The sequence below is a fragment of the Ovis aries genome, chromosome 4 (assembly GCF_016772045.2).
Source record: "Ovis aries strain OAR_USU_Benz2616 breed Rambouillet chromosome 4, ARS-UI_Ramb_v3.0, whole genome shotgun sequence".
NCBI lineage: Eukaryota > Metazoa > Chordata > Mammalia > Artiodactyla > Bovidae > Ovis > Ovis aries.
In genome coordinates, this window is record NC_056057.1 from 20667418 (window position 1) to 20693267 (window position 25850).

The 25850-nt window shown below is 37.8% G+C and overlaps 1 protein-coding gene across 1 annotated transcript in view; it reads right to left on the minus strand.

The window, feature by feature from the left end:
* THSD7A (thrombospondin type 1 domain containing 7A) overlaps window positions 1-25850 on the minus strand; it is a 484905-nt gene that overhangs the window by 279676 nt on the left and 179379 nt on the right. Inside the window, exon 2 of the mRNA XM_015095205.4 lies at window positions 2288-3119. Within this exon, the coding sequence (XP_014950691.3) occupies window positions 2288-3119 (832 nt within the window). The remainder of the gene's footprint in view (window positions 1-2287; window positions 3120-25850) is intronic.

Consider the following 25850-nt stretch of genomic DNA (forward strand, 5'->3'; position numbering starts at 1 on the left):
TAGGTCTTTTTAGCTTTACTAAATAACTTTTTATTCTCTTACATAATAAAACTGTTTCTGAATTTGATATAAAATAAATCACTTTAATCATCAAGTCTTGCACCTGTGACCTTGTTCTTTGTTGGTGTTATCCATCTACTCTTTACACTTTATTAGCTTCACTGATATTGTGTAATACTTGAGAAAAATGGAGGCAAAATAGCTAATTGTTGTCTGTTCTTTACTAAAACTAACTCTCTTATCCAGAGATATTCATATAGTCTGTATAGTCTTCAAAAGAGAAATATTATGAAGCAATTTGTTTCAACATAAAGTTTAATTTATACCCTAGTATAAACTAAGTAAGTTGTAGCATACATGCAGCTGTCATTTTATTGGAATAGATATGATGTGTCTAATGAAATAAGAACCTGACAGATCTACAGATTTTTAAATCTATTTACTTCCAAATAACTGGTTGGGAATACCAGGTTCCATGCAGTGGTAGCTACTATTCTAATTATACTTTTAATTCAGTAGTCAACATGAAATCAAATGTCTACAGTATATTAGCCCAGTGACAGGAGAAAACTCAAGTTGCCTTGGAGGCTCATTCAATTAAATGGTGGGAGCCAAATAACTAATATAACTAATACTTTAGGAAAAGAGATCAGGAAATCACCAGGAAAAGGTCAGTCAGAAAAGAAAAAACAGAGATTGAAATGAAAATGTACATGACACAGCGTCAGAGGTAAACACACACACACACACACACACACACACACACACACGCACACACACGGGGTTATAGGGAACCTGAGCTATGAAGGCAAGAGAAGTATACTTTAGTAAGACCAGAAAAATAGTTGGACAAACAACTTCTGAATAGACAGAAAGAGCAAATTACTATACGGCTGAAAGAAAATACAACTGTGCTGTGTAAGTAAAAAAAGGGAGTGCCAATATGCTAAAAATAGCAACCAGAGCAACACTATGATGAAAGAAATTGTCTTAGGCAGATATATCAGTTGTCTGTTTTCTCACTTATTGCAATTGTATCCTGCTTCAAAAAGGCTTTCAGTCAGCTTTCAAAATCCATAGACGGTAAAATCATTAGACAGGAATGAATGAAGGAAAATAATCAGGATGAGAAGAAAAAGAAGCCAGTGGCGGGGGCGGGGGCAGTGGGTAGTAAATAACAGGCATGCACACAGTTCTATTTATATTCTCAAGAGCCAAAGTAAACAGGAAAACATGATATATTACAAGATTTCCAGGGGCCATAAGGAAAATGATCCAGATGCTCACCAAAAGCACATGGATTGAGACTTCTGTGAAATTTATCTTACGTGTTTTTAATCAAGAGAACAGACTGTGTGATGGAGGAGATGACACTTTCAATGTCATTTCTACAATAAATATGATATAAAATTCCGAGTGATGTTACCATAATTTCTCTCAGTTCACTCCAAATCATAGCTTCGTAAATATTTCAGAAGAAGCAATTATGCAAATGATTCAGATAAGCCACTTCCAGATGGTCTGGCTTATCCAAGAGCAAAATTTAGAATATCCAGAGAACCTCATATCCTTCAGATAATCCTCAATGAATATTTTCACAAGAAATAAATCACACATGAGAAAGTATTTCATAATACAGTACTTGTTTACCCAGAGATAATTTGACAAATAATTTCTGTCTAGACAATGCAGCCAATTAATTACATGTTTTCTAAACTAAGCTACTCAGGATTAAATAACTTTTACTTACCTTATTTTATGCTGGTTCCCCCTTTTCTTCTCTGGGGAAAGTTATTCCATTTTATAAAATGTGAAAGGAATTATTCTTACAAATAGCTCCCTGGGTGGTGGTTTAGATTTTGTTTATAGGGTAACTCTGAAAATGCTATGAACTTAGAAATTGCAAGTGTGCCTTAGTCTCACTAAAATAAGTACCTGAATTGAACATTCCTAAATTCCAGCCCTTTATGTAAGTCTTTTTTTTTTTCCTCCTTCTTATAGGTGGAAAACAGCATTGCTGACTTAAAGCAGCAGTATCATCTCATAGAGAATCTCTTAAGCTTTAGATTTTGACAGGAACATTTAAATGAACTCTAGTGGTAGAGTGCCTAAGTATGAACAAAACAAAAATAACTTCAGGAAACCCACAAACATTTAAGTGCTTTAAAATGAAAAATGCCCCCCTTGGGGGTGGCTCACCCTGGATGGATACATATACGAATTTCAGGACTTCCAACCACAGGTCATAAATACTCTAACGCGTGGTCTTGACAGAGAGATACCTTACCTCAAATCAGCAGCTTTCCCCGTCTTGTTCACGCACATAACCTCTCTGGTCTGGTATCCAATCTGGATGTCCCAGTATTTGTTCTCTTGGCGGTTCTGCCTGTTTCTGTTTCTCTTCTTCTTGATCAGTTCACGGGCCTCTGGATCCTTTACCCCTTTCCCTCGGTCCTTGTCCCGCTCTTTACTCTTCCCCCGTCTCCTGGCCTGTCTCACTTGTCTCGAGTGGGGCATTGAGCACGTGCTCCAGGGCCCGACCTGCAAGCTGTACATGCGCTCCTCGGCCTCGCAGGGGCCGGACTGGCACACCTGAAACTCCGTCAGGTTCGGGCACCCCGAGCCACCGAACTGGGGGGGCGCCACCACATGACGCGTCCGGTGCTGGAGCCCGCTGCCGCACGTCTTGGAGCATTCGGACCAGGCGGAAAACTCGGACACGATGCAGTCCTGCCGGCAGGGGATGAGGCAGGCCTGCTCCAGCAGCGGCTTGGGCTCGAAGTACTCACAGATGATATCCTCCGCAGGGACATCTTTCTCTTTCTCGACGCACGTTATCTCCCGCACCTGAATGCCTTCCTCTCCCTTAACGCACTCCAGGGGTTTCTCCAGGCTTTTTGAAATCACCGGCTGACACTGATTCCACGGCCCCAGCCTCCAGTCGTACAACTCTTTGTGCCAATCACAGACTTTGAAACAATTCTGCTGGTTACTTGGTCTCTCGGCCGGCTTGCAGTTTGTATGCAACGTTGTCCATCCTTCCACATGTGCACACCACACAGCTCGGGTCTGAATGCCTCCTGGGCCACATCCGTCTCCCATGCATCGGCCCCACGGACCTAAAAAGAAATACGAGAGTTAACAGCGCTGCTAGAAGAAAACCACAAATTATTTCATGTCTCAGAAAGACACTTCAGGATCTAGAATGTTAACTTCCCTGAAGTGTGGTAAAGTAGGTCTCTTTACAGGGCTGATGGAAAGTAATGATCTAAACTCTATTCTTGCGGAAGGTGAACTGTGCCACAGAATTTATATAAGGTAACTGCTGGGACAGGTTAACTGAGTCCTTTTGGGATTACTGAAAACTTAATTTTATGAATTGTCTTAATGTGAGGTAGAAGAGAACCCTTGCTCATAAAGGTCACCAGAAACTAGTCACAGTGAAAACCTGTTCCCCTTGCCTTACATCCATCACATTCATTTCACAAACTGGCAAAGAAAATGACATCTTGTGAAGAACTCTGTCTCCTGCAGGCTTTTTTTTTTTTTTTTCCTGAGTAATTAACTATTTTGTACAGTGTGCTCTCTTCTCCCTCATTCTCCATTGCTCTACCTCCTATGACCTCAACAATCTATTAGTTGTACACATGTGTTGACAGAAGTGTCCTCTTTCTGGTAACCAAAGCTGGGGAGTGAAGAATCTTCTTCATTTTATAGCACAATCTGCCCTTAGGTTTACCAAAAAAAATTTTCTTTCTCATCTCCACAGTAAAATGTACAGATGGACAAAAAAATAAAAATTTAACTAAAAGACTTTTCTAATTTTCTGCATCTTAAAGGGTTACTTTGCATTTTATCAATGTATTCATTTCTTAAATATGAACTATGGTGACATTATGGAGCAAGTTTATGGAATATATAAGTCAGAGGATTTAATAAGAAATGTGGGCTCTTAACCTTAAAATCCTTCTTATCATAGATTAAAACCAACTTATATTTGGATATATCATTTGTTTTTTAAAGACAGGATTCTCAGGGCTTTACCAGACAAATATCAATTTATGTAATTGAGATTACATTATTTTGGAATTTTAAAGAAATGTAAAAATCATACAATCACATTATTTTCAAAATCCATCCATGGCATCTGAGGAACTATTTGATGTAGACTAGACCATTCATATATGACCTAAATCAAATTCCTTATGACTATACAGTGGAAGTGAGAATAGATTTAAGGGACTAGATCTGATAGAGAGAATGACTGATGATCTATGGACGGAGGTTCATGACATTGTACAGGAGAAAGGGACCAAGATTATCCCCATGGAAAAGAAATGCAAAAAAGCAAAATGGCTGTCTGAAGATGCCTTACAAATAGCTGTGAAAAGTAGAGAAGCGAAAGCAAAGGAGAAAAGGAAAGATATACCCATTTGAATGCAGAGTTCCAAAGAATAGCAAGGAGAGATAAGAAAGCCTTCCTCAGTGATCAATGCAAATAAATACAGGAAAACAACAAAATGGGAAAGACTAGAGATCTCTTCAAGAAAATCAGAGATACCAAGGGAACATTTCATGCAAAGACGGGCTCAATAAAGGACAGAAATTGTATGGACCTAACAGAAGCAGAAGATATTAAGAAGAGGTGGCAAGAATTCACAGAAGAACTGTACAAAAAGATCTTCATGACCCAGATAATTACAAAGGTATGATCACTCATACTCACCTAGAGCCAGACATCCTGGAATGTGAAGTCAGGTGGGCCTTAGGAAGCATCACTACAAACAAAGCTAGTGGAGGTGATGGCATTCCAGTGGAGCTATTTCAAATCCTGAAAGATGATGCTGTGAAAGTGCTGCACTCAATATGCCAGCACATTTGGAAAACTCAGCAGTGGTCACAGGACTGGAAAAAGGTCAGTTTTCATTCCAATCCCAAAGAAAGGCAATGCCAAAGAATGCTCAAACTACTGCACAATTGCACTCATCTCATACACTAGTAAAGTAATGCTCAAAATTCTACAAGCCAGGCTTCAGCAATACATCCATTGTGAACTTCCTGATGTTCAAGCTGGTTTTTGAAAAGGCAGAGGATCCAGAGATCAAATTGCCAACATCCGCTGGTCATCGAAAAAGGAAGAGAGTTCCAGAAAAACATCTATTTCTGCTTTATTGACTATGCCAAAGCTTGTGTGGATGACAATAAATTGTGGAAAATTCTGAAAGAGATGGGAATACCAGACCACCTGACCTGCCTCTTGAGAAACCTATATGAAGGTCAGGAAGCAACAGTTAGAAATGGACATGGAACAACAGACTGGTTCCAAATAGGAAAAGGTCTACATCAAGGCTGTATATTGTCACCCTGCTTATTTAACTTCTATGCAGAGTACATTATGAGAAACACTGGGCTGGAAGAAGCACAAGCTGGAATCAAGATTGCAGGGAGAAGTATCAATAACCTCAGATATGCAGATGATACCACCCTTATGGCAGAAAGAGAAGAACTAAAGAGCCTCTTGATGAAAGTGAAAGAGGGGATTGAAAAAGTTGGCTTAAAGCTCAACACTCAAAAAACTAAGATCATGGCATCCGGTCCCGTCACTTCTTGGCAAATAGATGGGGAGACAGTGGAAACAGTGGCTGACTTTATTTTTTGGGGACTCCAAAATCACTGCAGATGGTGATTGCAGCCATGAAATTAAAAGACACTTGCTTCTTGGAGGAAAGTTATAACCAACCTGGACAGCATATTAAGAAGGAGAGATATTACTTTGCCACCAAAGTCCATCTAGTCAAGGCTATGGTTTTTCCAGTGGTCATGTATGGATGCGAGAGTTAGACTATAAAGAAAGCTGAGTGCCAAAGAATTGATGCTTTTGAACTGTGGTGTTGGAGAAGACTCTTGAGAGTCCCTTGGACTGCAAAGAGATCCAACCAGTCCATCCTAAAGGAGATCAGTCCTGGGTGTTCCTTAGAGGGACTGAAGTTGAAGCTTAAACTCCAGTACTTTGGCCACCTGATGCAGAGAGCTGACTTATTTGAAAAGACCCTGATGCTGGGAAAGATTGAGGGCAGGAGGAGAAGGGGACGACAGAGGATGAGATGGTTGGATGGCATCACCGACTCAATGGATATGGGTTTGGGTGGACTCTGGGAGTTAGTGATGGACAGAGAGGCCTGGCGTGCTGTGATTCATGGGGTCGGAAAGAGTTGGACATGACTGAGCAACTGAACTGAACTGAACTGAGAGCATCTTCAGTAGGTTATATGGGAAGGGGACAGGCAGCATACAGGGTTGGACTCAGGTCACTCAGCCCCACCCCACTGTCCTCCTTCCTCATGGCTTCTTCCCTAAGAAAAGCTCCACTATTATCATTCATTTTTATGCAGGTTGAGATTATATATATTTTTTCTTTGAGAAGAGACTTCTGTCTGAAAAGTGAAAGACCACTAAACTAGGCCAGCAGGTTCACTCTATGGATGAAGAAAACAGTGCCAAGGAGAAGTCACTTGCCAAGTTCACATCTTAAATGAATGAGTAAACCATCTTGGATTTCAGATTCCAGTTCTGACTTTTATTTTTATGATTTATCCTAGATTTTAGAGCTTGAGACTTAAATACTCCTGTACAAAATCAATCTACAAAGAATGAGATATGAAGAATGTGCTTCTATTTAAATGTTCAATTTTTTTAACTAGGAAGATGTTTACAACTTGGGAAGATGTTAACTTCATTACAAATGGAATAGTGGAGTTGTAAATAGAGAAGAGAGTGACTGAAAATATTATGCTAACTAATCACAGTTGCATGAAAATAAGAATTTGATCTGTGGCATACCCATATCATTACTTTATGAACTTCATATGCATATGTAATAAGTCATAAGGGGCTTAAAATGCATTTATGGAAACAGTCCTTCCACAGTACTGATGTCAAAACTTTATGAGCCAAGAAGGTCAATGAATTTATTACATTTTTAAACACAGACTACCTGATAGTGTTTTAATATTACTTTCAACTTATCAAAGGAAAATATGTATTTAGAAACCTGTTGATGCTCACTTGGAGATTTTCTAAATAACCAGTTTGAGAATCAGAATCTGAGACTCTCTCAAGGGAACATAGTGATATATATATATATATGTGTATATATATATAATTTTAGTTACTTACATACATCTTTGCTATCTACTCATTTTCTTTATTGTACCTGAAGTAGAAGTGAAGTCACTCAGTTGTGTCCGACTCTTTGTGACCCCATGGACTGTAGCCTACCAGGCTCCTCTGTCCATGGGATTTTCCAGGCAATAGTACTGGAGTGGGTTGCCATTTCCTTCTCCAGGGGATCTTCCTGACCCCGGGTCTCCCGCATGGTAGACAGATGCTATACTGTCTGAGCCACCAGGGAAGTCCTTATTGTAGCTGAACAACAGTAATCTTTCTTTCTCAACCTAAACACAGCACATAAAAACACATTTATGTTGGACCATCAAGTTATGAGTTCATTTCAATTCAGTTCAGTTGCTCAGTCATGTCCGACTCTTTGCAACCCCATGAATCGCAGCACGCCAGGCTTCCCTGTCCATTACCAACTCCCGAAGTCTACTCAAACTCATGTCTATCGAGTCGGTGATGCCAACCAGCCATCTCATGCTCTGTCATCCCCTTCTCCTCCTACCCCCAATCCCTCCCAGCAACAGGGTCTTTTCCAATGAGTCAACTCTTCACATGAGGTGGCCAAAGTATTGGAGTTTCAGCTTTAGCATCAGTCCTTCCAATGAACACCCAGGATTGATCTCCTTTAGGATGGACTGGTTGGACCTCCTTGCAGTCCAAAGGACTCTCAAGAGTCTTCTCCAGCACCACAGTTCAAAAGCATCAATTCTTTGGCACTCAGCTTTCTTCACAGTCCAACTCTTACATCCTTATATGACCACTGGAAAAACCATAGCCTTGACTAGACGGACCTTGGTTGGCAAAGTAATGTCTCTGCTTTTGAATATGCTATCTAGGTTGGTCATAACTTTCCTTCCAAGTAGTAAGCATCTTTTAATTTCATGGCTACAGTCACCATCTGCAGTGATTTGGGAGCCCCAAAAAATAAAGTCTGACACTGATTCCCCGTCTATTTCCCATGAAGTGATGGGACTAGATACCGCGATCTTAGTTTTCTGAATGTTGAGCTTTAAGCCAACTTTTTCACTCTCCTCTTTCATTTTCATCATGAGGCTTTTTAGCTCCTCTTCACTTTCTGCCATAAGGGTGGTGTCATCTGCATATCTGAGGTTATTGATATTTCTCCCGGCAATCTTGATTCCAGCTTGTGCTTCTTCCAGCCCAGCGTTTCTCATGATGTACCCTGCATAGAAGTTAAATAAGCAGGGTGACAATATACAAGCCTTGACGTACAACTTTCCCTGTTTGGAACCATTCTGTTGTTCCATGTCCAGTTCTAACTGTTGCTTCCTGACCTGCATATAGGTTTCTCAAGAGGCAGGTCAGGTGGTCTGGTATTCCAATCTTTTCAGAATTTTCCACAGTTTATTGTGATCCACACAGTCAAAATGTTATATACTATTAAATCTAAATTTCAAAATGTAAGAGTCTTGAACTAACTCAAAGTATAAAATCCGGGTATAATTCAGGAGAACTTCTTAATAAGTCATTGTTTTCTAATTCTTGATATAAATATGAAATTAGATTGAATAGACCAAATCAGATTAAGACTATTAAGAAGTTAGTCTTTTATCCTCCAAGTAAATATAGAAGTTTCAGATTTGCCACTTAAGAATATTTAATTGTACTCCTTAGGTAGGTTGCACTACTAGTAATGGGTATGCTTCAACTAATTGATGAAAATATTTTATTACAGACATCTGATTATACAAAATGTTAACTGGCTTTAAGTTTGTATGTGATTATTGAGTAAGCAAACACACATACTAAAAAACAAACCATCTGAACTTCGGAAGCAGAAATATACACTGCTAGTTAACTATAAGGAGAAGGCGATGGCACCCCACTCCAGTACTCTTGCCTGGAAAATCCCATGGACGGAGGAGCCTGGTAGGCTGCAGCCCATGGGGTTGCTAAGAGTCTGACACGATTGAGCGACTTCACTTTCACGCATTGGAGAAAGAAATGGCAACCCACTCCAGAGTTCTTGCCTGAAATCCCAGGGACGGGGGAGCCTGGTGGGCTGCCATCTATGGGGTCACATAGAGTCAGACACGACTGAAGTGACTTAGCAGCAGCAGGAGCAGTTTACTATTAAGTTTGAAAGTTACTCTAGGATAAATAAAGATGGGTGAAGCCCTGCATGTTTCTCACATCATGTTTACTACAATTTCAGTTAATTTACTAAATAATAGTTTGGCAATATTTGTTTATCACATTAGACTGGTTCTATGGCCCCTTAACAATAGAACTCTGCATATTTTTGTAAAATTTGGCTTGATCATATCTTTTTAATTTTTATGGCTGGCTTCTGAATGAATTTCCTCAATTATTTTGTTCAGGAAAGAGAGAATTTGTTTTGTAGATCTTTTTATTCAAGGCATTAGTTACATGCTTAGGGCTTCCTAGGTGGCGCCAGTGGTAAAAAACCCAGTTGCCAATGTAGGAGACTTAAGCAACATGGATTCAATTCCTGGGTTGGGAAGATCCCCTAGAGAAGGGCAAGGTGACCCATTGAAGTATTCTTGCCTGAAGAATCCTATAGACAGAGGAGCCTGGTGATCTACAGTCCATAGCACTACAAAGAGTTGAACGTGACTGAAATGACTTAGCAATACATGCTTAATATCAATGCCAGCAGGAAAAGAATTGAGTTCAAGAAAATGTCTACACTATCTCATACATACTGATAATGAAAAGGAGAAGGCAATGGCACCCCACTCCAGTACTCTTGCCTGGAAAATCCCATGGACGGAGGAGCCTGGTAGGCTGCAGTCCATGCTAAGGGTCGGACATGCTCAAGTATTACTAAAGTTTACTTAGATAACTAGAAACAGCATATATTCTATATACAAATTCAATTTTTATTCCAAAAATATTATCATAGATTCCTATTAATCATTTAGTTATAGATAGCACTGTTGGGTTTCTTTTATTCCATGTATATTTACACTGAGAACCAGGAGGTACCCAAAGAAAATTCTAAAGATCTATAAAAATACTCACTAGGCTAAAGGAAAATAAATGCATGAGGGTAGCAGTGAAAGTAGAGGTGGTGATGTAATCACAATTGAACTTAAATAAAGCTCATTCACTTTCCAGGCTATCTTATCTGTTTTCTTATCTTCTCATTGCACCTTGGGTATTACACTTGTGTCCAATTGAAAAACCAGATCTTCACCAATGTATACCTGATAAAGAGCTATCTACCTCTGTCCTCCATGTACTATTAAAATAATCACACATTGCACAGAAAGGGGACCACATCTAAAATTGTTCTTGGCAGCTAAGAACTGTCAGCCCAGTTAGCTATCCTGTTTTAAGAACTACAAATATTTTGAAGTGCAATTTGAAAGCACGACATTCAAATTCTATCCAGGAGAACATGAAGTTGTCTCCCAAATACAATATGAGATGTGATATTTTTAATTCATATGTCTCTGCATAAGTATTAAATTGTAGCCCCACATCTTATATTACTAAGAGTGGGAAATGGTGGTATTGGAAATGTTGTGTTTGTGTATCAGGATGTTTGGTTTTTTATTTTTTAACAAGAGTAGAAAGAATTTACATTGGTTTGAAACTTGCTTCATTTATTGCTCTTGTTCATGATTATAATCAGAGAACTAGGAATCTAATTGTACAAAATAAAAAGTAGGTAGCTTTTTACTTAAGGGCTTGGATAATATTCCTTTATGAATGGAAATGTATTCCTGCATACAGATTTATAGGACTGTGTTCATTCAGTATCATGCAAAGTGCTTTTAGGATGCAAGTCAATAAATATATGTAGAAAATTTAGCTTGACAGATTTTATGTAAATTGAGAAAAAACACTGGATGTCTTATTTCAGCAAAAAGAAGTTTCAACAACTGTTTACATATACAAAATATTTATGTAATTGTTGGATTCACAATCCAAATATTTTCACTTGGAACTGATGCAAAATTATGCAAAATTTGTTACAACAACTTTAAATGAATTCTATGTAGCTTAGTTTTCCACTGGCTAGTGCTTTAAATATGATTCTTAACTAACTTTCAAAAAATGTTTATAAAATAATGAATTTATTTTTATTCCTGCTAAAGAGGATTTCATAGCATGCCTATTTTCTTCATGCCATTCAAAACTCTCTCTTTATTTCAGTCTACAAAAGACAGTCTTTTAAATTTAAAATTAGTATGTTGCCCACCATATTAAACACGGACTCCTTCTAAGGTTGTTTTTTTTAATATGTCAAGGGCATGAGAACAATAAAAGGTTGAGTCTATAAAAGGCCACATTATTGACAGGTGGCTAGCAACTGTTCCAAAGAGTCTTATAAAAGATAAACACTATAAAAGGAGCATAAGAAAATTATGCAAACTACTTTCTGTCCTTGTTTGCTATAAAACTCTCAAATGAGCCAGTTTCTTGTTTGACTAAATATGTTTGTATCCTTCAGATGAGATGGTGCATTTTCCCTCCTGGATTTGGTTATGGAACAGCGTGTCCTCGTTTACCAAGATCAAGGAGTGCACAGCTTTGTAGTATACTGTATTCTGTCTCATGACTGCTGCACTATATTTTATTTTTGAAATATACAAGTCATAGAATTAAAAAAAATTCTATTTGTTTATACTTGAGTAAATACATAGGGAAAAAATAACTAGAAATGACTGCCAACTATCAAAAAATTCTTTTAACTCCCATAAACTAAAGGTAACTAGTCTTCGTATTTTGCTATCATTCTATTAGGCAATTAAAATTATATTGAAATAAATTTAAGGTCATGCTATAATTTGTTTTATAATCTGCTATTTTTACTTTACAATCTGCTATAAAAGTCACTCCATTTCAATTGATGGTGGGCAGGCTTAGGTACACACACACACATACACATACACACACACAGAAATACAAAGACTGATCCTACTAAATACTTAAAGTCAGATACTCTTCATATTTGCCCAGTTAGATTTATACTCTGGTTGTGTGGCAAGTTGTATCAATTTACAGCAATTTATCTAATTGATATTCTATTTGTGGAAATTTAAGTTTTTAAAAAAATTGTTTCCAAACTATAAGAATGTTACAGTAAACATTAACTGTTTTATATTGGTCAGGTAATTTAGTCAAAAGCTTTTCAAAATTTCAAGCTTTTGATACATCAGTATTGCAGATGTGTCCATCCAAATATACCAGTTTGTCCTCCAGACAGCCATTTATGAATATACACACTTTCCTGATAATTTACAGACTGCTATTGTTTTTAAATCTGGGCTCCTACTAGGGGAATGTTATGTGCTTATTTCCTCAGAGTCCATCCTTTGACTATTGTAACATGCAGATAGTCTTTATTCCCTTAAATCCAATCCTTTGTGTACTGTGGTCGATGAAAGACCTCAAAGCTTTTGAAGAATTCTAGTGTCTTTCCTTTTTTCCAACACTGAAAAATAATTTTGCTTATTTTGTATTGATTTGGTCATTTCAAGGGATTTTTTTTTCCGTGGATAGAAGCCAACATGTGATCTTAAATGTCTGTCTTGAAATAATCCCACAGATTGGTAATTCAAATGCCTGGCATATCGTGCCACTCTATATTATATTAATTGACTTAATTATAAGTATGCACTCTGTCAAGAGGACCCCTTTGTGTGCATTTATGAGCATAAACAATTAAATTTTGAATATTTATTGACCTAAAACTGATTACATTTCCCTTTTAAAGGAAAAAAATAGGAGCGCTCATAACTTTTTTGATTTGAGTTTTAATTTCATTGTAATTTAAAATATAACTCTCAAATGACAAATCAGTTTGGTGGATAAGGAAAGATCACTGTGAAGTCAAGCTGAGCTTTCATCTTCAATAAGTAATTAAACTTTAATAAGAAGTTATATAAGAGTATCAAATTAAGTGTACGAAAATTAGAACAAGCTCTTTAAATCTGATGAGACAATGAATGATGAATCAGTGACTAGGAAAGCTGATTTCACAGTTACCAAATATAGCAATCTATTTTCAGGCCCTATCAATTTGATCTCTCTTATGAAAATTACTTAACCTCTTTGAATCTTGATTTCTTCCCTTTGTAAAACATAATATAATATGTACCATGTCATTAACTTCCATCATCTCATATCACTATTGGAAATAATAAGCTGAGACCCAACATTATGAGGAAAATTTGTGATAAAGTTGTGAAATTCTTTTTTCTCACACAGAAAGATTTCATTTTTGTGTGACAATCTTTTAAATTCTGCATGCATCAGAGATGATTTCTTTAGGCTAGACTCCTTGAAAGGCCATTGACCCATGATCTCCCTGGAAGCAGTCTCTTCAGCACCAGTCAATATTTAGAAAATTGCAGGCCTGGCCAGTGTTGACCACAGCCATATAAGAGACTCAGTCAGAGCTACCAAGCTAAGCTGCTTCCAGATTTCATGGAAATTTGAAACTGGAATTTGAAACATGGAAACTAAGATAATTTTATTGATTATAATCAGCTAAATTTTGAGGCGATTAGTTATGTAGTAATAGATATCTAACACAGACTATGGTCCTAAAAGACATATACTGCCAAAACCAAAAAGCCAAAACATGGGAATGGAATGCTGGGACCAGGCAGTGGCCAGAGTTAAAAGGGCAATGAGGAAAGTGTTAGTAAAAGCCAAAGGTGCTTTTTTAAAAAGGCTGTTGTAAGAAGCCCAATGGCAGCTGCCAGTAAGAAAAAGAAATGAGAAGATCTTAAAAGAATATGCAGATGGCCAAGATGCACATGGAGAAATGTGCAACGTCACTAATTATTAGAGTAATGCAAATCAAAACTATAATGAGATAGCATCTCACAGCAAGAGGAACAGCTATCACCAAAAAAATCCGCAAACAATAAATGCGGGAGAGAGTGTGGAGAAAAGGGAACCCTCCTACAAATGAATGCAAACTTGTTCTGTTACTATGGAGAATAGTGTGGACCTTCCTTAAAAAGCTAAAAATAGAACTACCATCAGCTCAGTTCAGTTCAGTCGCTTAGTCGTGTCCGACTATTTGTGATCCCATGAATCTCAGAATGCCAGGCCTCCCTGTCCATAATCAACTCCAGGAGTTCACTCAAACTCATGTCCATCAAGTCGGTGATGCCATCCAGCCATCTCATCCTCTGTCATCCCCTTCTCCTCCTGTCCCCAATCCCTCCCAGTATCAGAGTCTTTTCCAATGAGTCAACTCTTCGCATCAGGTGGCCAAAGTATTGGAGTTTCAGCTTTAGCATCAGTCCTTCCAATGAACACCCAGGACTGATCTTTAGGATGGACTGGTTGGATCTCCTTGCAGTCCAAGGGACTCTCAAGAGTCTTCTCCAACACCACAGTTCAAAAGCATCAATTCTTCGGCACTCAGCTTTCTTCACAGTCCAGCTCTCACATCCATACATGATCACTGGAAAAACCATCACCTTCACTAGACAGACCTTTGTTGGCAAAGTAATGTCTCAGCTTTTGAATATGCTATCTAAGTTGGTCATAACTTTCCTTCCAAGGAGTAAGTGTCTTTGAATTTCATGGCTGCAGTCACCATCTGCAGTGATTTGGGAGCCCCCCAAAAATAAAGTCTGACACTGTTTCCCCATCTATTTCCTATGAAGTGATGGGACCAGATGCTATGATCTTCGTTTTCTGAATGTTGAGCTTTAAGCCAACTTTTTCACTCTCCTCTTTCACTTTCATCAAGAAGCTTTTTAGTTCCTCTTCACTTTCTGCCATAAGGGTAGTGTCATCTGCATATCTGAGGTTATTGAAATTTCTCCTGGCAATCTTGATTCCAGCCTGTGTTTCTTCCAGCCCAGCATTTCTTATGATGTACTCTGCATATAAGTTAAATAAGCAGGGTGACAATACACAGCCTTGACGTACTCCTTTTCCTGTTTGGAATCAGTCTGTTGTTCCATGTCCAGTTATAATGGTTGCTTCCTGATCTGCATATAGGTTTCTCAAGAGGCAGGTCAGGTGGTCTGGTATTCCCATCTCTTTCAGAATTTTCCACAGTTTATTGTGATGCACACAGTCAAAGGCTTTGGCATAGTAAATAAAGCAGAAATCCCATATGACCTAGCAATTCCACTACCAGGCATATACCTGAGAAAACTATACTTTTAAACAGATATAAGTACTAACTCTAGGAGTTGGTGACAGAAAGGGAGGCCTGGCGTGCTGCGATTCATGGCATCGCAAAGAGTCGGACACGACTGAGCAACTGAACTGAACTGAACTGATGTTCATTGCAGTACTATTTATAATAGCCAGAACCTGGAAGTAATCTAAATGTTCATCAACAGAGGAACAGTAAAGATGTGGTAATATATGCAATGGAATACTATTCAACTATAAAAAAAATGAACTAAGGCAACAACATGATGGACTTAGAGACTGCCATGCTGAGTGAAGTAGGTCAGAAAGAGGAAAGAAAAATATCATATGATATCACTTAAATGTGGGATCTAAAACAATGGTTCAAATGAACTTATTTACAAAATAGAAACAGAGTCACAGATATAGAAAACTTACGTTTACCAAGGGAGAAAGTGGAGGAAGGGATAAATTGGGAGTTTGGGTTAGACATATGCACACTGCTGCTGCTGCTGCTAAGTCACTTCAGTCGTGTCCAACTCTGTACTCTGCTCAATATTCTGGAATGGCCTATAATGGGACAAGAATCTATAAAGAGTGGATACACGTGTATGTATAATGGATTTACTTTGCTCTACAGGAGAAACCAACAACGTTATAAAGCAACTATACTCCAGTAAAGATTAAAAAAAAAAAAGAAGAAGAAGCGAGAATCTTATGGAGATTGAGGAAAGGGGATTCTTATATCATGACAGAGAGTTTAAGCAATACTGTCACCTGTAGTAATATAAAGTAGAAAATACACCTTATGAACTCGGTAATCTAAGATTCCCAGTCAGAGTTTTGAGGGTGCCACCTGTTTTGTTTTTTTTTTTTTAATTAGGATATATCTAATTGTCACTTCCTAGTCACCAAATCCAACTAGCAATGTCATGAATATAGTGGTATTCACTTCATGGGAAACAAATGGGGAAATAATGGAAACAGTGAGAGACTTTATTTTTGGGGGCTCCAAAGTCACTGCAGATGGTGACTGCAGCCATGAAATTAAAAGATACTTGCTCCTTGGAAGAAAAGCTATGACCAAACTAGACAGCATATTAAAAAGCAGAGACATTATTTTGCCAACCAAAGTCCATCCAGTCAAAGCTATGGTTTTTCCAGCAGTCATGTATGGATGTGAGAGTTGGACTATAAAGAAAGTTGAGCACTGAAGAACTGCTGCTTTTGAACTGTGGTGTTGGAGAAGACCCTTGAGAGTCCCTTGGACAGCAAGGAGATCCAACCAGTCTATCCTAAAGGAAATCAGTCCTGAATATTCATTGGAAGGACTGATACTGAAACTGAAATTCCAATACTTTGGCCATCTGATACAAAGAACTGACTCATTGGAAAAGACCCTGATGATGGGAAAGATTGAAGGAAGGAGGAGAAGGGGATGACAGAGAATGAGATGGTTGGATGGCATCACCAACTCAATGGACATGAGTTTTAGTAAGGTCCAGGAATTGGTGATGGATAGGGAAGCCTGGTGTCACAAAGAGTCGGACATGACTGAGCGACTGAACTAAACTGAGTGGGATTTTCTTAAATGCATAAATGTTGTCTCCAGGATGAGGGAGTGATTGTGTCTGTTATATAGACTCAGGTAAAAGCAAAGATCTTTTGATTCATTTTACTAATGAGAATTGAGGAAAACACCTTTTTTAGATCAGTATCTGACTACCAAGGTCCTGTTGATTTGTTGTAGTTTAAATACCACATATCTCATACCCTCTGCAAATGGGCCTAACATGTGGTTTAGTTTAGAGCAACTTGCTGTCATCTTCTACAATCCATTAAGTTCTACCTTTTTTTAGAAACATAACCAACCAATTAGACAGGAATATGATGTGAGCCATGTCTCCAGTGTTTTTTGAATGTTTAATGTGGTCCTAATTCCTCCAAGGATATTAGATAACATAAAATGCTTCACTTCCTATCTACAGTTCATCTCAATCTTTCAGATAGTCAGAGTCTTAATAACACTCAGTAGTAAGCTACTGTATGTCAGCCTAGCAGATGATATCACAAAGCAGGTGATATTTTGATATTACAAAATAAATATTCTCTTGCCCCTTTTCCCAACTGGTCAAGAATGACCCCATGATTGGTAACCCTCTCCCAATGTCAAGTTGTTCATGAGTGAGTGCCAAGTGGGTTTCTACACGCATTCTCAGAGAAGCTCTGGGAAATCAGGCTGCTCAGATGTTGGGGAGCTGAAGTCACAGAAATCTAGTTAAAGTTGTGCATAATTTGAAGTCACAGGAGTAACTAGAGGTGGAGGCGGAGCCATGGGGATTTCAGATGGCATATAAGTGGCATCTCATGCTTAGCAACTGATGGGGATTTTTTTGGCTGTGTTGTTTTTCTTCTAAAAATGCCAAATGAAAAACATCTGTCTAAGAACAGTATACCTTCAGGACAAAATTGCTGAAGGCTGAAGATACCTGAACTTTTATCATGTTTATTCATTCAATAAATATTTAGTGTTTAGTGGGCCTACAATGTGCTAGGTGCTGTGATAGGCGAGAAAGTAGACATTCATTAAGAAAGCACTACAAAAGGTGGAAACATCAGAAATGGAAGAGTAAAGAAAATATGGCATATAAATAGAAGGGAATAGTATTCATCCTTAAAAAAGAATGGAATTGTGATATGTGCTACAAGATATATGAGCCTTGAAAACAGGCTAAGTGAGGTAGGTAAGACACAAAAGACAAATGTTGTATGCCTTCACTTATATGAGGCACTGAGGTGGCCAAATTATGTTACCAGAGACTAAAGGGAGAAGCAAATGGGGAATTATTGTTTGATGCGTGCAGAGATGCGTGCATTCTTTTTGGGATAAGGAAAATGTGGGGATGGTCACTGGTAATAATTGTGTAACAATATGAATATACTTAGGGTCATTGAACTGTTCAATTGAAAATGGCAAAATGGCAAATTTTATATTATGTACATTTTGCCTCAAAAAAAAATGTTACAACAAACTTCAGCCCACACTTTTTATATTCAATCTATAATCTTATGAAACTTCGAGACACTTCTGGATATAGCAGCATAGTGTCAAGGTTCTAGGAAGTTACTGTCCAGTTCAAAGCACTGGGGAATTCTTAAATTCCTTGGGCCTAGAGGCAATTTATTTGAAACCGTCAAGCAAAAAGGGAAGAGGCAATTTTAGATTGAATAGACTTTTCCTTGTTTTATTAAACACTGAAAAGAGACAGTAGCTCACAAACGCCACCATTATTATCTTAGGTCTAGTGCCTAGCATATTAAATACATAGCTATCATTAAAATATATTTCACATTCTTCTGATGATGTTACACTATTAACTACATACAATAATTACAATACAGTTTTAGCCATTCATGTGAGATTATGGATATGATCTTCACAAAATGTAAAGATCAAAATGAATGGAAGTAATAACCTTTTGGCATCAGAGCTGTTTTCATTATTCATCTAGAAACATTTTATTCTTTGATTATTTAGGATATGTTTTGCCCCTACTTTGATTAACAAATATATGCATGTCTGTTGCTGCTGCTGCTGCTGCTAAGTTGTATCAGTTGTGTCTGACTCTGTGCGACCCCTTAGACGGCATGTCTGTTACTTTCTTGTAAAGCATATTTTAGGTTTACTTTACAGTTTACTATTCTTCTGCATATAATAAACCACTCTAGGAAAACAAGACCAAAGTAGATTTTCCCTTTAATATAATATAGCAATTAATAAGGCTCACACGCAATAAGTATTAATTTCTTTCTCTTGCTCACTGGGGCAGGACTAATTACAAGCAATTATTAATGATAACAATAAATTCAGTTTTTATCTTCTTACTTAAAATGTTATACATTTAGGAAACTGGGAAGTATTACTTTTTAAAAGAGACTTGAAGCTTTCCTTCATGGTTACCTTTTAATCAATGTCCATATGCATTGCTGTATATTTTCATAATTTCCACATAATTGCCATTGCACTAAATGTTGTAATTAAGAAAAGTAAGCAATTCAAGTACCTGAAACATCAAATTTTTGCTACCAGAATATTTCCTCTGAAGCCAAGTTAATCTTTCCAAACCCTATATAACCAATGAACTTGAGTTTATAGTTTAGGGCAGTAATTTGCAATATCAGTGACTTGGAAATGTCTAGGAGACCTTCTATTATTATTTCCATAATGGATAAAGTCAAGTGAATTTATCAAGTTAAGCACGAGTCCAAAATTATAAGATGCAATGAAAAATAATCAGTATGTAATTAAAGATTTGAATGTAAAAGCTTAAGTTTCCCAAAAAAGAAATGAAGAATATCTTGATTTTTTAGAAGGATCTTCCCAACTCTGACAATAAAATGTTATCCATAAACATGCACAAATTTCTCAAAAATTAGAGTTGATCAATATCTTTCACATAATAATTTCATTTTGTAAAATACAGCACATGTAAGACAGCCCCAAATTAAGTATAAAGCAGAGCCATAACGGGATTTGATCAATGTGGAGTATTTCTAATTATCTAATAGCTCAGACAGTAAAGCATCCGTCTGCAATGCAGGAGAGCCAGGGTCAAACCCTGGGCCGGGAAGATCCCCTGGAGAAGGAAGTGGCAACCCACTCCAGTATTCTTGCCTGGAGAATTCCGAGGAAAGAGGAGTCTGGCAGGCTCCAGTCCATGGGGTCACAAAGAGTTGGACACTACTGAGCGATTCACACACACACAATTCATGTCATTTCCTAAAAAAATCAGATATTCAGTTTTATCTTCAAAGAAATATGACCAATAAGGCACTGTTGAAGATGCATATAGTTCCATTAATTGTTTTTTAATAACTGTGAACATTACATCTTTAGGAAGTGTTAATTTTACCCTAAAACATTAAGATCTTATTCAGAATTAGGGAGTCAGAAATAAACATCCATTTTCTGATTTTTGTTTCTATGCACATTTTTGTGTTTGGGTATACATTTCTCTTTGATTATTAAATTTCCATGGCTGACAAATTCCATAAGTATTAAATAACTATAATTTAAAAATCTATTACATTAATACCAGTGTTATCAGGCCAATCTATACTTTAAGACACATCATTAGTCTTCTTGAAGACACATGTAGATGTGATACTTCTTTTGCTTGATTAAAAATCACAGTAAGGATGCATTTAAAAATATATGTATCAATTGAAATTAACTCAGGGCATAATTTCACATGGCTTCACTGATTAATTGGTTCCAAGAGGATGATAGTGAATCAACTAAGGCAGATGGTTAGATGAGGAATACGAGAGCTGACAGCTGCGCATTCATGGAAATCGTAAAATTTCAAACTGAGGACACCGCGGTGATAAACAGCACAGCATTTTGTAGCCAGGGATCTTCAAACCATCAGTAGTTAAGTGCAGCTTACACAGCTATCATCCAAGCCTGGGTCAGAACCCGGGTGTCCCAACTTCCCAGCTCACATTCCCTGACTTTCTACTCTCACACTCTACCATGGGAGACTGCATCTCACATGAACAGCTCACAGTGGGACTCTATTTCTTAAACTCTATTTAGTAAATTATCAAAGTGACTTCAGGCTTCAGAAATAATTCATTAATTTACAAACGAAAAGTATCATTATCTTGGAATCTGTGGCTTGGAAGGATCCATGGAGATCCTGTAATATAATCTTTTTTTGGTTCTTTTAGCCTCAGGTGGAATACTTCTGGTGACAAGAGCTCATCATTTAGCAATGTCACTCATTCTGCTGGTAGAGAGCTTTATTTATTAGAGATTTCTTCCCAATATTTCTATAAAAGAATCTAAGAATTCTAAGCTAAACTCTCCCTGATGACTTTCCAAATATTCTAAGACTCCAAACTAAATACTAATCTGCTTGCTTTCCCCTCCTTATTCCTAATAAGACATCTGGTCTGGTCACTAGGCTTGTAGCTTTTTGGTGGCATTGTTAGATTGTGCCATAGTACGATAGAGCAATCTGGAAACTAGTAAAGAAAACAAAACAGACTAGACAAATAGAATATCTGACAACATCCACATATCTTTTATTCTAATTGAGATAAAAAATAATAACCTCATATCCATTTCAACATGATGAGTCTTTACCAAGCCTCTTAACTCTGCTAACTCATCTCACGCATGGTCTGTCAACATTTAGACTTTTTCAGTTTATACCATGCTATGTAATGAATTTACTCACTATGGCAATTCCTTTGGTAATTGCTTGGCTAACTCAGCCCCATTAAGACAGATGCACATTGAAACTCCTGTCCCTGAACACCTATTTATTCAGTGAAGACTTACCCAGAGGCTGACTCAAGGAACTAGAGGTACGTTTTACCTCTGAGCTCTTCCAGATTCCTTGATCAGCAACTCTGATTCAGGTTCTTGAGGTGCCATGCATGCAGTTATGCATGAGAGGTTACCCTCAGAAGGCTGTAATTCCCCTGCATTACCCAGAACTGGTAACCTTTTAGTTTACATTTGAAGGTTAGTGTTCATAATATATGTCTGCATGCTTTGATATGGTGTACATATAATGCTACAAAGAAATAAAGGCTAATTACCAGGCAAACACTTCACACATCTATCTGCATCAATTCAGTATTCTTTTGGTGGAAAAAATAAGGATTATTTAAATAGAAATTACACTCATAAATGAAATTCTCATTATAGGAAGCAATTCCAGTGCTAAAAATGTTCTGAGCATTCTATACTGAATGCTCATTATTTGCTAGAGTACAAAGGTCACAGGGGCTCACAGATCACAGATGGTCTCTAGGCTAAATAGGACACACCAGCAGGATAGAGGAAACTTGCATTCGGATTACTTAGACTGTGTTCCTCCTTAGCAGGGTTTAATCTTAAATTTTTAAAATTTCAGTTTTCTGTGGTAGGGGCACTTATCATGAGATATACACTCAAAGTTTTAAGCGTACGTTATCGACTATAGGTATAATGTTGTATAGCAGATCATTAGAACTTTTTAAAACATGCCCATGGATTAATATTTTCCCCCCTCCCAGCCTCTGGAAACCAGCATTTTTACACTCTGCTTCTACGAGTTTAACTATTTTAGATAAGCCCATTGTGAATCACATTTTGTTTATTCATTCATATATTGATGGATATTCAGGAATTTTCTTTCACATTATTGAAAAGTCATTATTGGAAAATTCAAGTAGTTTTTAATGTAGAAAACATAAATGAACATTATTATCTTCTTTTTAAAATATGATGGAGAAAAAAGAATCAACTATTGACTTTTTGTAACAAATTCTGAAGTTCAGTATGACACAATTGTTAAAACCACCATGCAATAAATTTATGTAATCTGCTGGTATTATTTCAAAGAGTGGGGCTGTGGAGACACACACGTTAGCAAAATAGCCTTAATGACGGGCTTTAAATCCCAGTTCCTTGTCATATATCATAAGTTAACACTGAATTCTTTTAAATAGTAGAGTGAATTTTATTATTACAATCAGAGAGGGAATGAGTTCACCGGGGGCCTAAAGAAGGATATTCTACTCCTATTGGGGAACACGAAGTTTGACGGAAACAGTGATATTTCAGTTGGAGAGATAGAAATGGCAATCACAGGACATAAGGTTGGACAGATACTACTGTGGGAGAAGAGAGTGCCAGGAATAGGGGACAGCATGAACAAAACCAGGAAATGAAGACTGTATAAATAAATAAGGACATGGGACATAGGTCTGAAAAGGAAGGGGAGCTTGGGGCCAGGTTGGGGAGTCCCGGGCAACTTTTCCATAAGTGTATCCTAGCTTAATATAGCTTACAAAACTTTACTACAGGTATTAATGAATCTCAACTTCCTTTCAAAAATATGCTTTAATTGCATGAATTTCTTACATTATCTGTCTCACATGTCCTAACCTATTGTTACCTTGGGTCCTATTTTACTTACAAAGCATTTTGCCTATGTACAACTACTTCTCCAATAAGATTTTAAACTACTCAAGGACAGGAGCTTCGTTATGTTACTTTTGTGAGTGTGCTCAGTCATGTTTGACTCTGTGACCCTATGGAGTTCAGCCTGCCAGGCTCCTCTGTCCATGGAATGTTCCGGGAAAGAAATATTGATATGGGTTGCCATTTCCTCCCCTAAGGATCTTCCCGACCCAGGGATCAAACTTGCGTCTCCTGCACTGGTAGGTGAATTTTTTTTTTTTCCCTACCTAGGAAGCCCACTCATTTTGTAGTTCCCACTATAATGCAAGACTGCCAATAAAAACTGATAAGAAAGTTTTTTTCAGCACACATTTACTTAAGACATAACTGGGTTTCCTCCTAAATATATGCTTGGTGAGCTGTAAGAGCTAGCAGAGGATGGCTGTTTCTAGAAATCCTCAAAGGAAAAGATTCTGAATTAAAATAAATAGTTTGACATCCTATGTGAATTATTAAGAGGCTAGAAAATAGACTACCCTGACTATGGAGGTCAAGGTTATCTTACACTCAGAAAGTGACACTAATGAAAGTCAAGCACTAGATGGGATAGCCACCCTGCCGGCATCAACAGGGGACCTGCAGTCTGTGATTTCAACATCAAAAATTCATTAATTGCAGGCCTAATAGGTGAGTAAAATAAACATAGCTTAAGAAAATTTGTGCCTAAAAGCTGACTCAAGCCTCAAGAACATTAGACAGTTAAATTGTAAAGCATGACTATTTCTTTTTAAGAGCGAGCCACCCAGGATTGTCGAAAATGAGATTTTACTCAGTAAACTTGACCATTATTAACCTTCTGCCTTCTGTTCTATTTTTTTCCCCTGAGACTGCCATCAGAAAGATGCGTGTTTATCATGTGTATCTTATTTTAGTCTTATTTGTCACTTGCTAATATGCTTGTGACGATAAGGACAAGAAGTGATGGAATTCAAATTATTTTCTTCACATAGGCTTGCTTTCACCCTAATGGTGTTAATAGTTGACTCATTATTTCAATGGCATTTTCTTCAATGTCAGAAGTCTCTCTGAGGATCTGTTACATTTTCATAATTGCTGTCTTCCCCAAGCATTCTGATTTCTCAATGTGACAAACACTACCCCTTAGATTTGAGAGTCACAGTTCTTACAAGAAATATCCATCTTGTAGACGTTTTTTAAACTCATTTGCCAATGGCTGAATTTTTTTAACTGTACGTAAGCAGTTTTCAGAATTTTATGCCATAAAAATTGAATTGTTATTTGATATCTTGCAGTTTCCATGACATAAGGAATTATACCGGTGAGGGAATTCCTTTATCTCTGACTTCTTGGTAGCTCCCGAAAAACATGATAATTTTTGCTTGTTTTGAAAAGAAAATGAACACATGTAAGATGCGCTGGAAAATATTTTAAGATTCTCAGCAGAGTTCCATAGAATGCTAGATGCCTAAGAGGATGAGTGGGAAAAAAAAATGGGAATTTGATCAAGAAAAGGTATATTTCTTAGGACTTCAACTGCACTTTTTGAAAGTATTCCAAAGGAAAAACATTTGACACATTTGGGGTTTTGAATTTACTCAAATTGAAAAACAATAACAGCAGAAAACGTGTCTTTCATTTACCTCTAGCTCTTCTGGTTTGGTTTCCCTGGTGGCTCAGGCAGTATAGCATCTGCCTGCAATGAGAGAGACTTGAGTTCAATCCCTGAGTCGGGAAGATCCCCTGGAGAAGGGAATGGCTACCCACTCCAGATTCCTTCCTGGAGAATTCCATGGGCAGGGGACCCTGGCAGGCTACAGTCCATATGGCCGGCAAAGAGTTCAACATGACTCAGTGACTAACACTTTGACTTTTCTGCTGGTTATTTGTTGTTGATTCCCTTACTGTGTAAGTGACTGGATATGAGTAACTTAGATCCCATTTATTACAGTAGCTATCCATTACATTCAGTTCAGTTCAGTCACTCAGTTGTGTCCTACTCTTTGCGACCCCATGAATCGCAGCACGCCAGGCCTCCCTCTCCATCACCAACTCCCGGAGTTCACTCAGACTCACGTCCATCGAGTCCGTGATGCCATCCAGCCATCTCATCCTCGGTCGTCCCCTTCTCCAACTGCCCCCAATCCCTCCCAGCATCAGAGTCTTTTCCAATGAGTCAACTCTTCGCATGAGGTGGCCAAAGTATTGGAGTTTCAGCTTTAGCATCATTCCTTCCAAAGAACACCCAGGACCGATCTCCTTCAGAATGGACTGGTTGGATCTCCTTGCAGTCCAAGGGACTCTCAAGAGTCTTCTCCAACACCACAGTTCAAAAGCATCAATTCTTCGGCACTCAGCCTTCTTCACAGTCCAACTCTCACATCCATACATGACCACAGGAAAAACCATAGCCTTGACTAGATGGATCTTAGTTGGCAAAATAACGTCTCTGCTTTTGAATATGCTATCTAGGCTGGTCATAACTTTTCTTCCAAGGAGTAAGTGTCTTTTAATTTCATGGCTGCAGTCACAATCTGCATATGTCCATTACATTAGAGGGGCTTATAATGTACTTAAAGGCACTGAAGCA